The sequence below is a fragment of the Schistocerca nitens genome, chromosome 2, assembly GCF_023898315.1.
Source record: "Schistocerca nitens isolate TAMUIC-IGC-003100 chromosome 2, iqSchNite1.1, whole genome shotgun sequence".
NCBI classification, from domain to species: Eukaryota; Metazoa; Arthropoda; class Insecta; order Orthoptera; family Acrididae; genus Schistocerca; species Schistocerca nitens.
The window spans coordinates 146,873,176-146,892,105 of record NC_064615.1 but is presented as its reverse complement, the minus strand read 5'-3'; the positions used below and the strand labels follow the sequence as shown (position 1 = coordinate 146,892,105).

Genomic DNA, 18,930 nt, shown 5'->3' with positions numbered 1-18,930 from the left:
AGATACGAACCCCTTAATGTGCCTGAAAGGGACCTGTATGGAAGCCGTAGTTTGATTGTGTAGGGTGGGATTATGATTGGTGCACGCACACCCCTTCATGTCTTTGCAGAGGAACTGTAAAGGGGCAGGTATATAGGGACGTCATTTTGCACCAGTATGTCCACCTTTTCAGAAGTGTAGTGGGTCCCACCTTCCTCCTGCTAGATGATAATTCACGGCTCCACCGAGCTGCCATTGTGCAGGAGTACCTTGAAACAGAAGATACCAGGTGAATGGAGTGGCCTGCCCGTTCTCCGGACCTAAAACCAATCGAACACGTCTGGGATGCTCTCGGTCGACGTATCTCTGCACGTCTTCAAACCCCTATGACACTTCAGGAGCTCCGACAGGCACTGGTGCAACAATGGGAGGCTATACCCCAGCAGCTGCTCGACCACCTGATCCAAAGTGTGCCAACCCGTTGTGCTGCCTGTGTACGTGTGCATGGTGAACATTTCCCATATTAATGTCGGGGTACACGCGCAGGAAACAATGGCGTTTTGTTGCACACGTGTTTCCGGACAGTTTTCTCATCTTATCACCAATACCGTGGAGTAACAGATCTGTGTCGTGTGTGTTCCCTATGTGCCTATGCTATTAGCGCGTTTTGCGTAGTGCCACGTTGTGTGTCACCACATTCTGCAATTATCCTTAATAATTTATGTGCATGAGTGTAGATGCGCTGAAATCTTGCATACAGAGAATACAAGGTATAATAAATTAGTTATTCACGTCAGGGAAATTTCCAGAGGATTTAAAATAGCCGAGAGTTGTGGTGCGTCTACCACAGGAAGGTAATGCAGAAGATACAAAAAATTTGCGGCTCATTTAACTGCTGATATAATTTTCCAAAATAATACAATCATTTACGAATAACAGATTAATGAATCACTTGAATAGACACATCCTTCAAAGTGAAGTGGATACCACAGTGATAGAAGTCAGGATTAGCCATAGTAGAAATCACGAAAGTATACTTGATGCACTTGACAAGACTGAGTGTAACAGGGGCATTTTCTTAGTAGATAGTACAAGTACTGCCTGGCTGGAAGTTACATAGTGGAGGAAAGTACTGTAGTGTAGGAAAATAAACGACCAGTACAGTAAGACATGACATGTTTTTCTCTGTTTATACCGAAGCAGACGAAATTGCTACTACTAATAGAGTTAACCAAATTCACTATTAAAAAGGAACTTACATCTGTTACTATTAAGACAACGGAGCTTGTATTTCGTTGACTTAGATGATAATGATATCTCGTATGTGGGGTGCTCAACTGCGTGGTTATCAGCGCCCGTACAACTTCCCAACCTCTGCTCAGTCCAGTCGCGCCACTTCCACGAATGATGATGAAATGATGAGGACAACACAAACACCCAGTCATCTCGAGGCAGGGGAAAAATCCCTGAGCCCGCAGGGAATCGAACCCGGAACCCCGTGCTCGTTAAGCGAGAACGCGACCGTCAGACCACGAGCTGCGAACTGTTGACTTAGAATTGGTTAGTTATCACATAACGAGTGAGGTATAACAATTTTTTGATGTCATGCGGTAGATATTTGTATGGGAAACCAAACGTAAGCTAACTGTCTGCTCTATTGTTTGCACTAAGTTCTAGATGGATCTTCGAACGGCTAGCCAATTCTAAATTACCTGTCCTTCTGTCGTGATTAAATCAAGTTACATCCGTTTGCTGCCTTCAAGAGTAGTTAGGCTCTGAAAATGTATAACACACCTCTGAAGACATTAATGTAACTTCATATTCTTCTTTAAAGGAATGAGCCACGCAGTGCATGTGGGTGCAATTTGTAGAATCTGCAAACCTGTACCAATATCTTAAATAATAACAGCTTGGCTGCTTTTGTAAATAATTTGCTTAACGACCGGTTTCGTAGTCTAGAAGCCACATTGTCAGGTTGAATATGGTGAATGATGACATATACTGAAAAGGAAACAAAACAGGATCAGCGGGAAAATGTTCCTGAATGCACAGAAAAAGGAGAATATGCTCCTGTTTAAAAGACTCTGAAACGTGGAGGTCAGTTGCCTCATTCTACATTGTATAAAATTTTTCCCAACAACTTTTTAACATGCAGCACACCTCTCATATCCACAGTCTCCCCTAAATGTAACTAGCTCACACGCACAAGTCCATCGCTGTAAATCGTTCATACCCATCCACTCCAACTTGCCCATTCTCAATCGCGTTTATAGCCCAACTCAGTTGTCATTATCTGTTTGTCTTCTTACCCGTCACAGCCTCCTCTTACACAGCCATAGTCTCCATCGTTCTGCTAGTATTGTCTCGTGTCACTGTCACAGTCTCCCTCTTGCTCTCTCTTACTGATACTACCTAATTCAATTGTTTCCACAGCTTCTTTCTCGTCTCATTGTCACTATTTCTTGCTTCCTCTTTGTCACGGTCGTAGACTCCCTGTAATTATTACTGGCTCGCAACCACGTCAAGTTCCTGCTTATCTTTATTCCTCTCAAACTGACAATGTCTCTTTTACTCTTTCTAACTTCCTCACACTCTTCCGTCACTGTGACCTATGTCCCACCGCTGCTTGAGCCTCTCTTTCTCTCACACTGTCATTGTCTCCTTCGCTCTTTCTAGACCATAACCACTGTTTGTTATCTTCCAGTATTTATTAATTTTCCCTCTCTTCTCCACTGTCTGTGCCTCCTTCTCTCTCAGTATAAAAGAGCGCGGATATTTTCGTTTGCCAACGATTCTGGAAACAATTTTAAAGGTGCTGAGGAAAGTACAATGAGGCAGTAGGTACACGACATTTCAGTCCGATATTTTTTCTGTGGTGGCCTTGTTTTTCCTGCTACCGCAGGTCATATCACACATACGAAAATAGCATTATAGGCCAGTAAAATTTTGATGTATAACTTCTGTGAAACGGAAATATGGCAAAAGCATTTTTCACCTCTGAACGGATTGAAGGTACACAAACATTTTTCGTGCGCTACAATAATGAAACATGGGATCTCAAGAACCCTCCTGATGATAACAGTCATACTTTACAGCATATTTCTCCTTGATACGTCACTTTATATACTACGTTTCAGCCTCACATCGGATTTTTAGTGCGTATTTTGCGTAGACAGGTAGGGTAATTTTGAATCTGTTTTTCTCGGACATGGATAAAGGTACCAAGAAACTGTTCAAGGCGATTGGAAATCGGTGTCTTAGAAATACATCTTAAGAATGTGAGCCATTTCCTGCCCATAGCCGTCATGGAATCCGCGGCTCAGATGTGGTGCATAAAAACCGTGTTTTGGGGTGTTTGTTGATGACGGATAACGATTTTTTCAAACAGTGATATGTCTGCATAAATTCCTAGAGAGTGTACAGTTAAAATTTCAAAGTTAGTTATTTAGATATCGGTGCTGACTGCAAAAAACTGGTGAAAAACGCTTCTTTCGGATTTCCTCAGGAGACGCCCATAAAATAAATTCTGTCTCCATACGCCTCTTAACGCGCACCGTAGACGCCGTTTAATGGAAAAAAGAACCAACCAATTTGCTTCATTTTCCTAAGGTGGCGGAAGCGTGTAATATTCAGATTTTTACCCTGTACTGTAGGATATTTACAGTAAGTCGTTCAAATTGTTGAAATGGCTCTAAGCGCTATGGACTTAACATTTGAGGCCGACTGTCCTCAAGACTTAGAACTTCTTAAGCCTAACTAACATAAGGACATCACACACATCCATGCCCGAGGCAGGATTCGAACCTGCAACCGTACAGCAGCGCGGTTCCGGACTTAAGCGCCTAGAACCGCTCGGCCACAGCGGCCGGGACAGTACGTCGATCATTCTGTTGGATATACAAATGGTATGTAGCTCAAGAGCTATCCAAAACAATTGACCCTACCTCACCAACATAACCCGAGATATGAGTCCCGGAAAAAGCTTTTTCTTATGCACGACTTTTTGGAACATGTTCGTAGGGATACGGCACTGACTGCAAATTAAAAGCCTATAAATTCAATACTGGATGAGAAGGTACTCAGGTTTACCATGGGCTAGGACTTCCGACACTCAGAGATGGAGCGTCTAATGAGTTACGTGCAGAAGGACCTTACCTGCCCCTCCCAGGCGAGCAGAAGCCCCGAGTCGAGCAGCCTGTCGATGAGGGCGTCCAGGTGTCGCAGGTGCGGCCAGCCCTTGCGGACCACCACGTTGCTCCGCTCCCAGTAGATGTCCTCGCGCATCGGTCGCAGCCACCTGCTCGCCGCCTCCTCGTCGATGTAGTTACCGATGGCGAAATACCCTAGAGCACGCAAAATAAACAGACGTACAGCGGCACCAAAAGGTATTTGCATACCTACCATTATACACTACTGGCCATTAAAATTGCTACACCAAGAGGAAATGCAGATGATAAACTGGTATTCATTGGACCAATATATTATACTAGAACTGACATGTGATTACATTTTCACGCAATTTGGGTATATAGATCCTGAGAAATCAGTACCCAGAACAACCATTTGTGGCCGTAACGGCCTTGATACGACTGGGCATTGAGTCAAGCAGAGCTTGGATGGCGTGTACAGGTACAGCTGCCCATGTAGCTTCAACACGATACCACAGTTCATCAAGAGTAGTGACTGGCGTATTGTGACGAGCCAGTTGCTCGGCCACCATTGACCAGACGTTTTCAATTGGTGAGAGATCTGGAGAATGTGCTGGCCGGGACAGCAGTCGAACATTTTCTGTATCCAAAAAGGCCCGTACAGGACCTGCAACATGCATGCATTATCGTGCTGAAAGGTATGGTTTCGCAGGGATCGAATGAAGGGTAGAGCCACGGGTCGTAACACATCTGAAGTGGAAAGTCCACTGTTCAAAGTGCCGTCAATGCGAACAAGAGGTGACCGAGACGTGTAACCAATGGCACCCCATACCATCACGCCAGGTGATACGTCAGTATGGCGATGACGAATACACGCTTCCAATGTGCGTTCACCGCGATGTCCCCAAACACGGATGCGACCATCATGATGCTGTAAACAGAACCTGGATTCATCCGAAAAAATGACATTTTGCCATTCTTGTACCCAGGTTCGTCGTTGAGTGTACCATCGCAGGCGCTCCTGTCTGTGATGCAGCGTCAAGGGTAACCGCAACCATGGTCTCCGAGCTGATAGTCCATCCTGCTGCAAACGTCGTCGAATTGTTCGTGCAGATGGTTGTGTTCTTGCAAACGTCCCCATCTGTTGACTTAGGGATCGAGACGTGGCTGCACGATCCATTACAGCTATGCGGATAAGATGCCTGTTATCTCGACTGCTAGTGATACGAGGCCGTTAGGATCCAGCACGGCCTTCCGTATTACCCTCCTGCCATGAATCCGCAAATCATTACGCTTCCTTCCTCTTGCTTTACTATAGACGCGAAATTTTGTGATTGGAGCTCTGTATTTGATTCGCGACACATTTTTCCCTTTCCGCCGGAACCAAACAAGTTAAACTTGGAATCATCAGAAAATAACATAGTATTCCTAAATGAAGTCAATTTATTGATATGACATTTGGATCACTGCAAGCGTTTTTTCTCGGTTAACTTCCGAAGTAAATGGCTTTTACCTGGAAGATCAGCCATGAAGATCAGCTGTGTTCAAAATATTCATAACAGTTTGAGCACCCACGTGTTTGTGGGACGTTGATTGAATGTACGATACAAACGACCCTGTACTTTTAAAGACGATCTATCCTTTGAAGGTCCTTGTGTCTAAGAATTCTTTAATGTCCTGATCTGCGTTTATTGTCTGTTGTACCGGTCTCTTGAAACTTCTTAATAACTGCCTGTACGGTTGAATAATTAACGGAGAGTTGTTTACCGACCTCACGGTAACTTTTACGTTGCGAATGCAATAAAACTGCCATATTGCGTAACGACACGCAATGTTCCTTCCCCCTCGGGGAAGGGACAATAACAAGGGTCGTAGAGTGTGCAATATTTTTTTCAGCAGGAGAAAGCCCTAATTTGATCGATTATTTAGTTTCCGTTCCGTTGGGAATACATCTTAATATATAAATTATTTCTTTTGTTGAGTCAGAGTTAATGGTATAAAAACAGAGTGTTTAAGAAGAAGTGTCGAATACCATGAGAGGTGGTGCTACTGACTGAAATAAGAAAAATAAGTCCCATAAACATGGGTCCGGAAGCGCATACTTTTCGAGATAAACACGTGTTTACAGGAAGGGCTGCGCGACGCTTGGTTGCGCATATTTGAACAGTCGTTGCATTGGCGGACCGTCAAATGTGTCGGCGGGGTATTACGACATCTTACTCACAGTACTCTTCCTACCACTAGGTGGTCTACAGTCAGTTATGTGGTTCGAGTCGTGCAGTAGGCTATGTTATTTTTCGTCGTGTTTGTGTGCGTTATTTTATAGTACTTTCAATCCGGGGTACATATCATGGTGTTTGATCTTCTCCAAACGAGGATTCACTTATGTGTTTACTGTTATTGGGCAGTCGGAGCGTTCAAACCGTATAGTACATTTACATTTTCTCTCTTCCACCATTTGCTAGCAATAGAAGCGTACTACTGGACCAGTGAAATGGCTGATATCTGCCATGGTATAGCAAATGGGTGTAGCCTGCGAGGCCGAGCTTGCACCTGAACATTATGAAAGATCCCCCAGGATGCAGCTAACTTAACATTTATTTAAGAATAAAGCAAAAGTGAAACACCGAATGAACGGATGTATTGGCAAAGACATTAATTATGAATGCGCAGTAATGCGCAGACAAAATTTAATATATTTTTTGTATGGGATCTAAAATTTAAAAACCTCTCTCACACCGGCCTGATTTAGCTTCACTGATCAGGATAGTAAAAACATGCGTATATTAAGGGAATTTTCATTGACAAAGCAGGCTTATCACATTCACATAGTTCAATACTGTTCTATCCTGATTAAATTAAGCTTAACTTAAATTCCATAAGGCAGTGAAGCAATTTCGAAGTCTCGGTGCGACGAAAATTGTCAGTCGATCTCCTGGAAATATTTGTAATAATTATTAACTTTCGGTGATCACATGGGGAAGACCGGAGATCTGCTGGTAAGACCGTGTTAGCCTATTTATTTGAAGTAACTGGATATCTTGAGTATACAAAACGGCAGGTTCGTCCAGTATAAATCAGACGTTCCCCACTGATCCCGTGCAACACAGCGCAGTAAGCAGACACTGTCAATAATAATAATCCGTTAAATAATACGCGAACACCCTTACTTTAGTTTAGTTTATGTATTAAATTCCATCTCATACAGAATCTCATCAAGATGGCGACTAGCTCAACAATACATACATATACATCCTTCTTTTACGACTAATCGGCAAGAAGTCCCCTATTCTTTTTCCAAGGAGAAAACATAGATAGCAGAGAAGCTATTCCATGGAGTAAATGGACGCTCCAAGGAATAATTGGGCTTGAAACTACTTTGCCTTGATAATCGGTAAGATAAGAAGAGATATTTCGAGATATGTACTGAGTTATATGATTTATAAAATTTCTGTAAATATCGCGGAGAGACCGCTGCAAGAGACATTACAAAAAGAAAACATTTTATCGTTCAATTTGTTGTACAGTTGTTTTTTCTTTTAGGAGAGAGAGTCAGACTTTCGAGTATGTAGCCGGACGACGTACTGTGATAGCGATGTATTCTATTGTATGAGTGAATAATAGAAAGTTAAAGAACGCATCAAGCATTTTTATTTACTGAGATAAATGGAAGATGAAAATGAAGAAAGTGTAATTTTTGTGATTACGACAAGCACCGGTATCCCAGGAGTCCTCTGCTGCCTACATCTTTAACTAGGTCAGCGAGGTCCGATCGTTAAACGAAATTAAGATAAGCACAAACAAACTTTTCAACAACGCTTTAAATATATTACAAGCTATAAGCTGAAAAATATCCATTCGCAGGGTGCCCTCTGATAACGATCTAGGCAGACTTTTCCAGCTTCTGAGGGACACAGATACCGTTGCACCTAGGAAGATTGACAGGGGAAAGCATCGCACATTCCGCATGCCTGACGTGGAGCATCGTGTGCTACGTTCGGTGGAAGAAACCCCTGGGACCAATGTGTAACGATTTGCAGCAATAGAAGGCCTGTATCTTCTATATGGAGAGAAGGGTACTTCATGAACTATTTCTGCTCAAATATCATCTAGAGCGCATTCAGGCCCTAAGGCCACAGAATCATCGTGGCAGATGGCGGTTCTCTCAATGGCTGTTGCAGAAGTGTGCCACAGATCCACTGTTCACATCCAAGATTTTATTTACCGCTGAGACAGGGTTCACAAGCGATGGCGTTATGATTTTCAGTTATGAGCACATATGGGCAGATATAAATCCTCAAGGATTTCAGGAAAGAGGGCAACAACGCCGGTTATACATACTACCACAACTGTTAACTGGGGAGCATTTCCCGGACTTTGTCACTAATGTATTTTCTACCTTGCTGGAATCTGTGCCACTGCAGCAACGAATACAATTGTGGTTCATGCGTGATGGTGCACCAACAAGGTTTCGTCACAATTGTGCACGAACGTCTGATGTAGACGTTTCATGACCGCTGGATTGGTCAGTGGGGAAGGGGGGGCTGTAGTTGGGTTGAATGCCTTCACATGCTCGTTCTCCAGCACTCAATTCCCTAGACTTTCGGTTATGGGGGCACTTTAAGGAATTGGTTGACGCCGTGGCACTGAACGATGTGCGGACACTACACGGTCGCGACTTCAATACCTGCCAGCAGGTACAACGAAACCGGGTATACTTTAAAGGGTGCGTCATTTCTTACGTCGGTGGGCAGAGATGTGCACTGTCATGAGTGGACGCTGCGTTGAACACCTCCTGTAAACACTTCATTATCGCAAAAAGTATGCTTTTCTGGACCAGTGTTTGGCCGGCCGGGGTGGCCGTGCAGTTCTAGGCGCTACAGTCTGGAACCGCGTGACCGTTACGGTCGCAGGTCCGAATCCTGCCTCGGGCATGGGTGTGTGTAATGTTCTTAGGTTAGTTAGGTTTAAGTAGTTCTAAGTTCCAGGGGACTGATGACCTTAGAAGTTACGTGCCATAGTGCTCACAGCCATTTTTGGACCCGTGTTTATTGGACCCGTGTTTATTGGACTTATATCAGAAAGTATGCATTTCTGTACTCATATTTATTATAATTTTCTTGTTTTTATGAGTACGACCACCTCTCAAAGTATTTGACACTTTTTTGAGTACCCCATATAATATTCCAAATATGTATACACTTGGTATTAGACACGAAAATGTGTCTGTGCCAACACTTTTTGGTGCCACCATATCTCTCAGCCTGCGATATGTCCTGCTTGTCGTGACGTGAAAAAGTGAATTGACGTAACTCACACAAATCGCTTACACCTGCCGAAATGATACATTTTAATCAGCCTCTGTGCAGTTACTGTTGTCAACCACTTGTAAGTGACAGCACTGGGCAAGCCACATGAGAACTAAAACAGGTGGAAACAATGAAAGCTATTTTGTCGAAAATTCGTATGGTGTGACCGTGACTGTGTGAAAGTACAGAATAACTTTTACAATAAATAAAAACGGCAAGAAGCCACTGTTAACGATACTATTAATTACGGACAAATCGCGCCCTTCCCACTTTCAAACAGATGGGTTTATTTTAGACCGCGAAGGACCGAACTATCCCCATTGCTAAAATCAGCCAAACTCGCATGTACGGGTACATATGTAATTTTAAAACTTGAAGAGCGACCCGATAATGAGTACGACGGTTCTAAACCCGTAACTATCTGTTCTTAATAAATAACATTATTAACATTGGGTGCTACCTGATGTTACTTAATTATAAAAAACACTGGACCTTTAAATTGAAAGTGACTCAAAGTTTAAATTTGGCATCAGTGTTTTGGTCTCCCCACGTCATGGGTTGAAAGAATATTGAAGTTACTTTAGTGGTTAAGAAAATCGAGTCAAATTTACAAAGGTCAGTTTGAACCCACGTATCAATATGACGTAGCACCTCTCTGGTCTTGATGCATGCACTGATTCGGTTGGAAGTGTGTCATAAAGCCGGCGTATCCCTTCCTGTAATGAGGAGTCGGCTCCTGTTTTCCTCCTGCTGGATGCAGGTCACGCAATTACTCGCAGGTCGCGCTCACATCACATGGTGTTGTTGCTGCCTGTTGCACTCTGCGGGCCGGTAGCTAGGTTGTGGGAAGCCTATATTTATTTGTATGCCTACTTTGATCTTGCGTTTCGCCAACCCCGGTTGACGGCCAGTACGTAGGTTTCGTTAAATCTGATTTCGTTGCTGCAGTCTTGCCGGCCTTGGCCCACCGCAGACTTGCAACGCAGCCCCAGACGAATGTGTCCCTCGTCTCGAGTTATCACAGTTCACATTGACAGTTCACATTGTGCACACTTGCATTGTGTGCGTAGCACATCCTGGATCTCGTGACTGCTGTAGTAGACAGGCTGGATACTGCCATGTCCCCGTTCGGTTCAATTTATGCTATCCTAATTAGACGTTATCAATTGCTTTGTTAACAGTGCGTAGCAATCGGACTCGTAAATTACAGAAAGGCTTCTATAGTAGTAGATGATCAGCTATGTGACGGCTGATCACTCGCTTTTGTACGTAAGAGTTTGCAATCTGCCTCACGAATTAGTTTAAATGATAGTAAACAGATGTTAACAGCTAATGGTCGCAGAAGAAATCTAGTTATTTTAATGTTGACTGCGTCTGAGGTGACTATCGTACAGGATGTTAGTTAAGCCTGGAGCACGTAAATTTATAGGAATACCTAACATTAATGTGTGAAATGTTACGTTATAAATGAAAAAACTCCAAGTTTAATAAACTCCTGAAAATATCATAAATAATTTTACATATGTAAATAAATTTGTATATTAATTGAAAGAAGCGGTATACTAATGAGATGATGTATTTTAATTATTCATGAGTTATTTTTTAAAAAAAGTGTCTACTAGTTAAAATAAGTAAACAAAACACTGTTTAACAAAACATAGCAAGTACCATCTTTTGTGTACCGATATAAGAAAGGGGAATGCGACTTGCTCGCCCTCTCTCTCTTTCGTCCTCCGCTATCGAGATAAGCTGTGTAACAGTCATTTGTACGGTATTGTTGAATAATTATGTTAAGTTGATGTTAAGTAGTCGTGTTTCATTTGAAGATCCCTTTCTTTCCTATTCATGTTATACGTGTTTTATTATGCAGTTTTTTAGTCGAGTGTCAGGTTGCATCGAACAGAAGTTGTGACGCATTGCTTGGTGTCCACGGCCGAACACGGTTAGTGTTAATTCACCGTTTAATCCATCGTATTATAATTCATACGTCCCTAAGACCATTTTTACCGATATTTTTCTCTCAAAATCCGGTTAATGTTACCACGCGGACCGCGTAATATTCAGTTCGGTCACTGGCCACCAAACAATGTCGCATACCAACGCACTCGCCGCTCTGATGTAGTGACGTTGCTGGAAGGCTGCGTTCTGCATAATTAGAAAAAAGAGTAAAATTTTTCTGTGCCATGTTCTATCATTTCAATAGTATTGTCTCCAGCAAAGCAGGAAACGTTCATGTACTGTTCTCAACCAGTACTTACCAATTGTTCGATGCTTTCTTAAAAGTCAAGTTTACTAGCAGAGATAAAATCCATTGACAATCCATTTTAATTAATTAATTCATATCTATCTAACCAAGAATAATAATATAAAATATTTTATTTTATTTTTTATTTTTATTTTTATTTGCGAAACGCTATGTGTGCTTGTATTCACACACATGTAATTACTTTAAATAGCACAGCAATTTTCATCAAAATTAGCATACTAAACTTTTAATAAATAACCTAATAAGCATTGAAAATACTTATCTACTGTAGTGGTAAAATATTTAAAGTTAATATTATAGAAATATTTCAGACAAGGTATAAAAAAGTTTGTCACACAGCAACATGTAATCAGAAAATATGTAATGGATATAATTATTAGCTATACCTCATGTAACTAATACAAGCTTGGATGTCGTCACACGCCACTGATTTCGATATGCAAAGTACACAAGCCACCACAGTTTCCTGAAGAGGTGAAGTAGAAGTTACTCTTTACCTTGTGGTGTTTTCGTCTCAACAGTAACAGCTACACACAGCATCCATTACAAAATTAAAAAATAAGACTGTTACACGTAGTAGCGTAGATCAAGTAAAACTGTAGAATTTCTGGAGATGACGAACTATGTAGAAGTCTTTTTGACAAATGCTACTGAAATGTAAAGTGGCAGCTTACTATTTGTGGCTCTGGATGCTTCAAGGTCTTAAGTTGTACGTCTAGCCATCAATACATCTCTTGCAGCTTGCAGAACCCCATTACCCGCAATACTACTAATTTTTTACTCCATAGTAAGTCAAAGCAAATCTCTTCTTATGGAACACACAGTTTAGCAGCAGCTTTTATAAAATAGTAGCATCATACAGCTAAGTTTACCAGCTCTCGATTTGCACCATGCTGACACCACACATATGCACTGTGCTAACACTACTACTGACAACTTAGGCAGTCTTTGTTCGAGATCTGTCTCTTCTCAGAAAGGGTGGCATATCGCTGCTCAGATTAATATGTGGGAAGACACTTAACAATTATTACGTATTTGTAAATCCACGACTATTCTTAATACACAATACATAATTTTATGGTTCCTTTAATGCTCTAAGCTTTTTTAATAGCAAACAGACCATAATACATTTTATTATCTCTCAGTATAGTTTAGTAAATGTGTAATTTGTTTGCCATTTCCGCAACAAGTTGGCAACATGTTACGGTGATTCCTAAGCCATCAATTTCTATAACCAGATTTCGTTTTTGCAACGGCTAGATGGCATGAGCTTCTACGTTAGGCAAGCCTGACACAAGCGCCTCTTTCAGTGCCAGCGGATCACTGATCGACTGGTGCTAACTATTACTTTTCAAAGCTATGATGTACCTGTACGAACAGTTTTCCTGATCCAAATTTAGTAATTCTGTTAATAAAAGTGTTGTTTAGTCTTGTAATAATACCTGTATCGTTACAATACAAACCTAGCGAAAGAGTTCACTGATCCGGTCAACCGGCTGGTGTGGCCGAGTGGTTCTAGTCCCTGCAGTCTGGAACCACGCTACAGCTACGGTCGCAGGTTCGAATCCTGCCGCGGGCATGGATGTGTGTGACGTCCTTAGGTTGGTTAGGTTTGGGTAGTTCTAAGTTCTAGGGGACAGATGACCTCAGATATTAAGTCCCATAGTGCTCAGAGCCATTTAAACCATTTGATCCGGTCAGCGAGACTTTAGGAACAAGGTCAGTGCGCTGCTGACGGCAGTTTGTCGATTTATTGCTTGTCTCATTTCTTTTTGTGTGTTTCCATGGCCGTTTGGACTAATGTATAGCTGTATCCATTGCTCACGAACGTTGTACACAGCCTTTTGTGCTCATGTTTTTAGTGTTGATCATCGTTTAGGGGCTGCGTATGGATGGCCAAATAACGGATAACTGAGTTCTTCTGTCCTGGATACTGGTGAGCGAGTAAATACCTGCTCCTATGTGCAAGCTTCCGATATACTCTGTGTTCTAGTGTGCCACCATGAATACACTGATGAGTCATGGGGCAGCGATGTACACGAGTTACAAAAGATCAGTGCATTGGCCAATCCCTCACTTGCACTCAGGTGATTGATGTTAATCGTTTACCGATGTTTTTATGGCCACACGACGGGAATTAAATGAGTTAGATCGGAAATTTTTTTCTTATTTTTGGATTTGTATCTCATTGTAAAATTTGCAATTTTCCGAATAAAATTATTTATATATCACTTATAAACTCACATGGGAAGTATTTTTTTTAATATAATCTACACCGGTTGAAAATGTTAAAATTTTTACGTGCATTACTTCAAGACCTAATAAAATCGGTAATTTTTTTTTTTATATAGAAGGCTGTGGACTGTTGTGTTATAAAGTTTAATTACGCCTTTGTATTGGTAGCACTGCCAAAAACAGTATCTTATTGTTTCATAGTATAAACACGAGTTGTGTTGTGACGTGCTAATGTTTTTCTAAGGAAAAGTGACGAATAGATTGGTAAATCTCTCAAAAAGTAAAGTGTGATTCCAAAACGAAGTATTTTTAAGAGACGTGAATTTCATGGTAATAGATTTTCGTATAAAGGGAAACATTGTGTTCAACACGTGTCGTGTGAACTTGCAGACAATGAAATAAATACAGGCAAAGTCGTCAGTGTCTAGAGAAACACCCATTAGTGCTTCGAAGATTAAAATAAAACGTTGTAAGACACGTTTTTCTCAAAACGAACGTGATGTAAATGATAGGTTAGGTTATATTCTGATAGATTTACACATCGTAAAAAGGGTTTTAGGTGACTATGTGTGTTATAAAGTATGTGAGGTTTACAAGAAAACAGTAGGTGTCAAATGGACTAGACAGGAAACTTATCATTAATTGTGCCAGTTGTAAATACACTCATTCATTTTGGAATTCTGATAAGTGTAATGATAATTATTTTGAAGTAAATGTTAGGTGGTTTATGGATTGAGAGCTATTGGCAAAGGTCACACTGCAGCAGAGACAATATGTGCCGTGATGAATATGTCACATCTACCTTGTAAAATTGACAAGTATGCAGCATTTTTTGGAGCTGCTGTGGAATCTGTTGCATGTTAATCAGTGATGGATGCTGCAAACGAAGCTGTTGAAATAAATGATGGTATGACTGCCATAACAGTAGCTTTTGATTGCACTTGACAGAAGTGCAGCTACAGTTCTAAGAATTCTGTTGCTACGGTGACCAGTGTGAATAGTAATAGATCTCCAGATTTTAACCAATCATTATTATAAGTGTAAATCAGGGAAGAAGGGCATATCTGTGACAGAAATTATGCAGGAACAAGTGGTGGTATGGAGGCCTCTGCAGCTATTGAAATTTTTAGTCGATCTGTTAAGGCTAACTTCTTAAGAGATGGACAATCAAAAGCATATAACGGTGTAGTAGCAGCTCAGCCTTATGGTGAGAAGATTATCACAAAACTGGAATGTGACGGTAATGTCCAGAAGAGGATGGGCACCAAGTTGAGGAAGATCAAAACAAAGTTTGAGAGACAAGAAACTTTCTGATGGTATAACCATAGGAGACAGGCTGACGGACAAAATGATTGATGAACTACAGCAGTATTATGGGATGGCCATTAGAAATAATATTGAGGATTTGTTGAAAATGAAGCAGGTAGTATGGGCTACCTTCTTCCATAGACTGTCAGCTGATGAAAAACCACCTTTGCACTGCTGGAGCTGATTCATGATGTAATTACCGGTATGCCCAGTACTCAAACAGTTCATACAGCCATAAACATTCCACACCAGCACAGCAGTCATGGACATTATAAAACGTATTTACAGAGACCTGACAAATCCTGAATTACTGAAGGTGTGTCTGCATAGTGAGACTCAAAACTCAATGAGTCGCCGGCCGGAGTGGCGGAGCTGTTCTAGGCGCTTCAGCCTGGAACCGCGCGACCGGTACGGTCGCAGGTTCGAATCCTGCCTCGGGCATGGATGTGTGTGATGTCCTTAGGTTAGTTAGGTTTAAGTAGTTCTAAGTTCTAGGGGACTGATGACCTCAGCTGTTAAGTCCCATAGTGCTCAGAGCGATTGAACCATTGAACCCAATGAGTCGTTCAATAATCTTATATGGCTTACCAAAAAATGTTTTTATAAGAATGAAGACGCTAAAGTGGAGGGTCAGTGATACTGTTATTGCTTTTAATGATGACACCACTGGTAGCGTGAAAGTGCTACAGCATATGAGAATTAATCCTGGAGCAAACTACACTCCTGGAAATTGAAATAAGAACACCGTGAATTCATTGTCCCAGGAAGGGGAAACTTTATTGACACATTCCTGGGGTCAGATACATCACATGATCAGATTGACAGAACCACAGGCACATAGACACAGGCAACAGAGCATGCACAATGTCGGCACTAGTACAGTGTATATCCATCTTTCGCAGCAAAGCAGGCTTCTATTCTCCCATGGAGACGATCGTAGAGATGCTGGATGTAGTCCTGTGGAACGGCTTGCCATGCCATTTCCACCTGGCGCCTCAGTTTGACCAGCGTTCGTGCTGGACGTGCAGACCGCGTGAGACAACGCTTCATCCAGTCCCAAACATGCTCAATGGGGGACAGATCCGGAGATCGTGCTGGCCAGGGTAGTTGACTTACACCTTCTAGAGCACGTTGGGTGGCACGGGATACATGCGGACGTGCATTGTCCTGTTGGAACAGCAAGTTCCATTGCCGGTCTAGGAATGGTAGAACGATGGGTTCGATGACGGTTTGGATGTACCGTGCACTATTCAGTGTCCCCTCGACGATCACCAGTGGTGTACGGCCAGTGTAGGAGATCGCTCCCCACACCATGATGCCGGGTGTTGGCCCTGTGTGCCTCGGTCGTATGCAGTCCTGATTGTGGCGCTCACCTGCACGGCGCCAAACATGCATACGACCATCATTGGCACCAAGGCAGAAGCGACTCTCATCGCTGAAGACGACACGTCTCCATTCGTCCCTCCATTCACGCCTGTTGCGACACCACTGGAGGCGGGCTGCACGATGTTGGGGCGTGAGCGGAAGACGGCCTAACGGTGTGCGGGACCGTAGCCCAGCTTCATGGAGACGGTTGCGAATGGTCCTCGCCGATACCCCAGGAGCAACAGTGTCCCTAATTTGCTGGGAAGTGGCGGTGCGGTCCCCTACGGCACTGCGTAGGATCCTACGGTCTTGGCGTGCATCCGTGCGTCGCTGCGGTCCGGTCCCAGGTCGACGGGTACGTGCACCTTCCACCGACCACTGGCGACAACATCGATGTACTGTGGAGACCTCACGCCCCACGTGTTGAGCAATTCGGCGGTACGTCCACCCGGCCTCCCGCATGCCCACTATACGGCCTCGCTCAAAGTCCGTCAACTGCACATACGGTTCACGTCCACGCTGTCGCGGCATGCTACCAGTGTTAAAGACTGCGATGGAGCTCCGTATGCCACGGCAAACTGGCTGATACTGACGGCGGCGGTGCACAAATGCTGCGCAGCTAGCGCCATTCGACGGCCAACACCGCGGTTCCTGGTGTGTCCGCTGTGCCGTGCGTGTGATCATTGCTTGTACAGCCCTCTCGCAGTGTCCGGAGCAAGTATGGTGGGTCTGACACACCGGTGTCAATGTGTTCTTTTTTCCATTTCCAGGAGTGTACATCAGAGAACTTGAACAGATGGACAAGTTTCGCACTGATTGATTTATCAGTGCGAGTATGCAGCATAGATGGCCACTAAGGAGTCCAGAAAGAAGAAAAGAAGAAAAAATTTGGAAAAATATCAACAGGATGATATACATTATGATGCTGGGTGCTTCTGAGTGATTAAAACTAAAAAAACAATTGAGTGTATATTGAGTTACAGTCTTCTGAAACTTTAGAAGCCGTTCCCATAAATTTACGTTTTCTGTTGCATTTTTCCCTAAATCTCAGAAACCACTTGGAGTAGAGTATTCAAATTTTCAGGGAGTAAATACATACATATCCTGAGTCTACTGAACGAAAAGAACGACATAATGTTATGTACAATTAAAATTATTTAGGATTACATGCAAAAAGTACACACAATTTTAACTATGCAATTAAAAATTGTATTTCCGAAATAAGTGGCTGAAATGCAATTATTGTAGTTCAGTAGACTCAGAACACACAGTAAAAGTTTCATATCAATGGTTACAGTGGTTCCTGAATTACGGGGAAGCCAAGTCAATAAATTTAACGTTGTCGGGATAGCGCGAACCAGCTCCCCTTAACAGACTGAACATGGAATGGTAGTCGGACCTAGATGCACGTGATACTCCACTTCGGAAATCGTTTGGAAACTCAATTTTCCGAGGTCCACAGTGTCAGGAGTGAGCCGAAAATACCCAATCTGAGGCATTAGCTCTCACCACGGACAAGGCAGTGGCCGACGGCTTTCATTTAACGACTGAAGGCAATGGCGTTTTCGTAGAGTTGTCAGTGGAAATAGACAAACAACTGCGTGAAGTAATTGCAGCATGGGACGTACGACTAATGTATCTGTTAGGGCAATGCAGCGAAATATGGCGTTTATGGGCTATGACAGCAGACGACCGACGCAAGTATCTGTCCTTACAACACGACATCGCCTGCAACGCCTTTCCTGGGCTGGTGACCAAATCGCTAGGACTGGACAACCCTGGCCTGATCCCAGTGTCCCGATTACAGTTGGTAAGGGCTGATGATAGGTCTCGGGTGTGGCGCAGACCCCTCGAAGCCATGGCCCCATGTTGTCAATAAGGCTTTGTGCAAGCTGATGGTGGCTCCACAATGGTGTGGGCTGTGTTTTATTGGAATAGACCAAGTCCTGTTTATGTTCGGCTATTTGGAGACCATTTGCAGGCATTCATGGACTTCACGTTTCCAAGCAAATTTGGAATATTGTTATGGATGACAATGCACCGTGTCACTGGGCGACAATTGTTCACGGTTGGTTTAAAGAGTATTCTGGACATTTCGAGCGAATGATTTCGCCAACCTGATCGGCCGAACTGAATCCCATCGAACATTTACTGGACATAATCGTGAGGTCAGTTCGTGTACAAAATCCTACGTAGGCTACACTTCCGCTATTATGAGTGACTAGAGAGGCAGAATGGCTCATATTTCTGCAGGGGATTTCCAACGACTTGTTGAGTCCATGTGCCTTTGAGCTGCTGCACTGTGCCTGGAAAATGGATG

The 18,930-nt window shown here is 42.8% G+C and overlaps 1 protein-coding gene across 1 annotated transcript in view; it reads right to left on the bottom strand.

Annotated features, from left to right (window-relative positions):
* LOC126234885 (uncharacterized) overlaps positions 1–18,930 on the bottom strand; it is a 115,603-nt gene that overhangs the window by 32,665 nt on the left and 64,008 nt on the right. Inside the window, exon 6 of the mRNA XM_049943624.1 lies at positions 4,135–4,322. Coding sequence (XP_049799581.1) covers positions 4,135–4,322 — 188 coding nt within the window. The remainder of the gene's footprint in view (positions 1–4,134; positions 4,323–18,930) is intronic.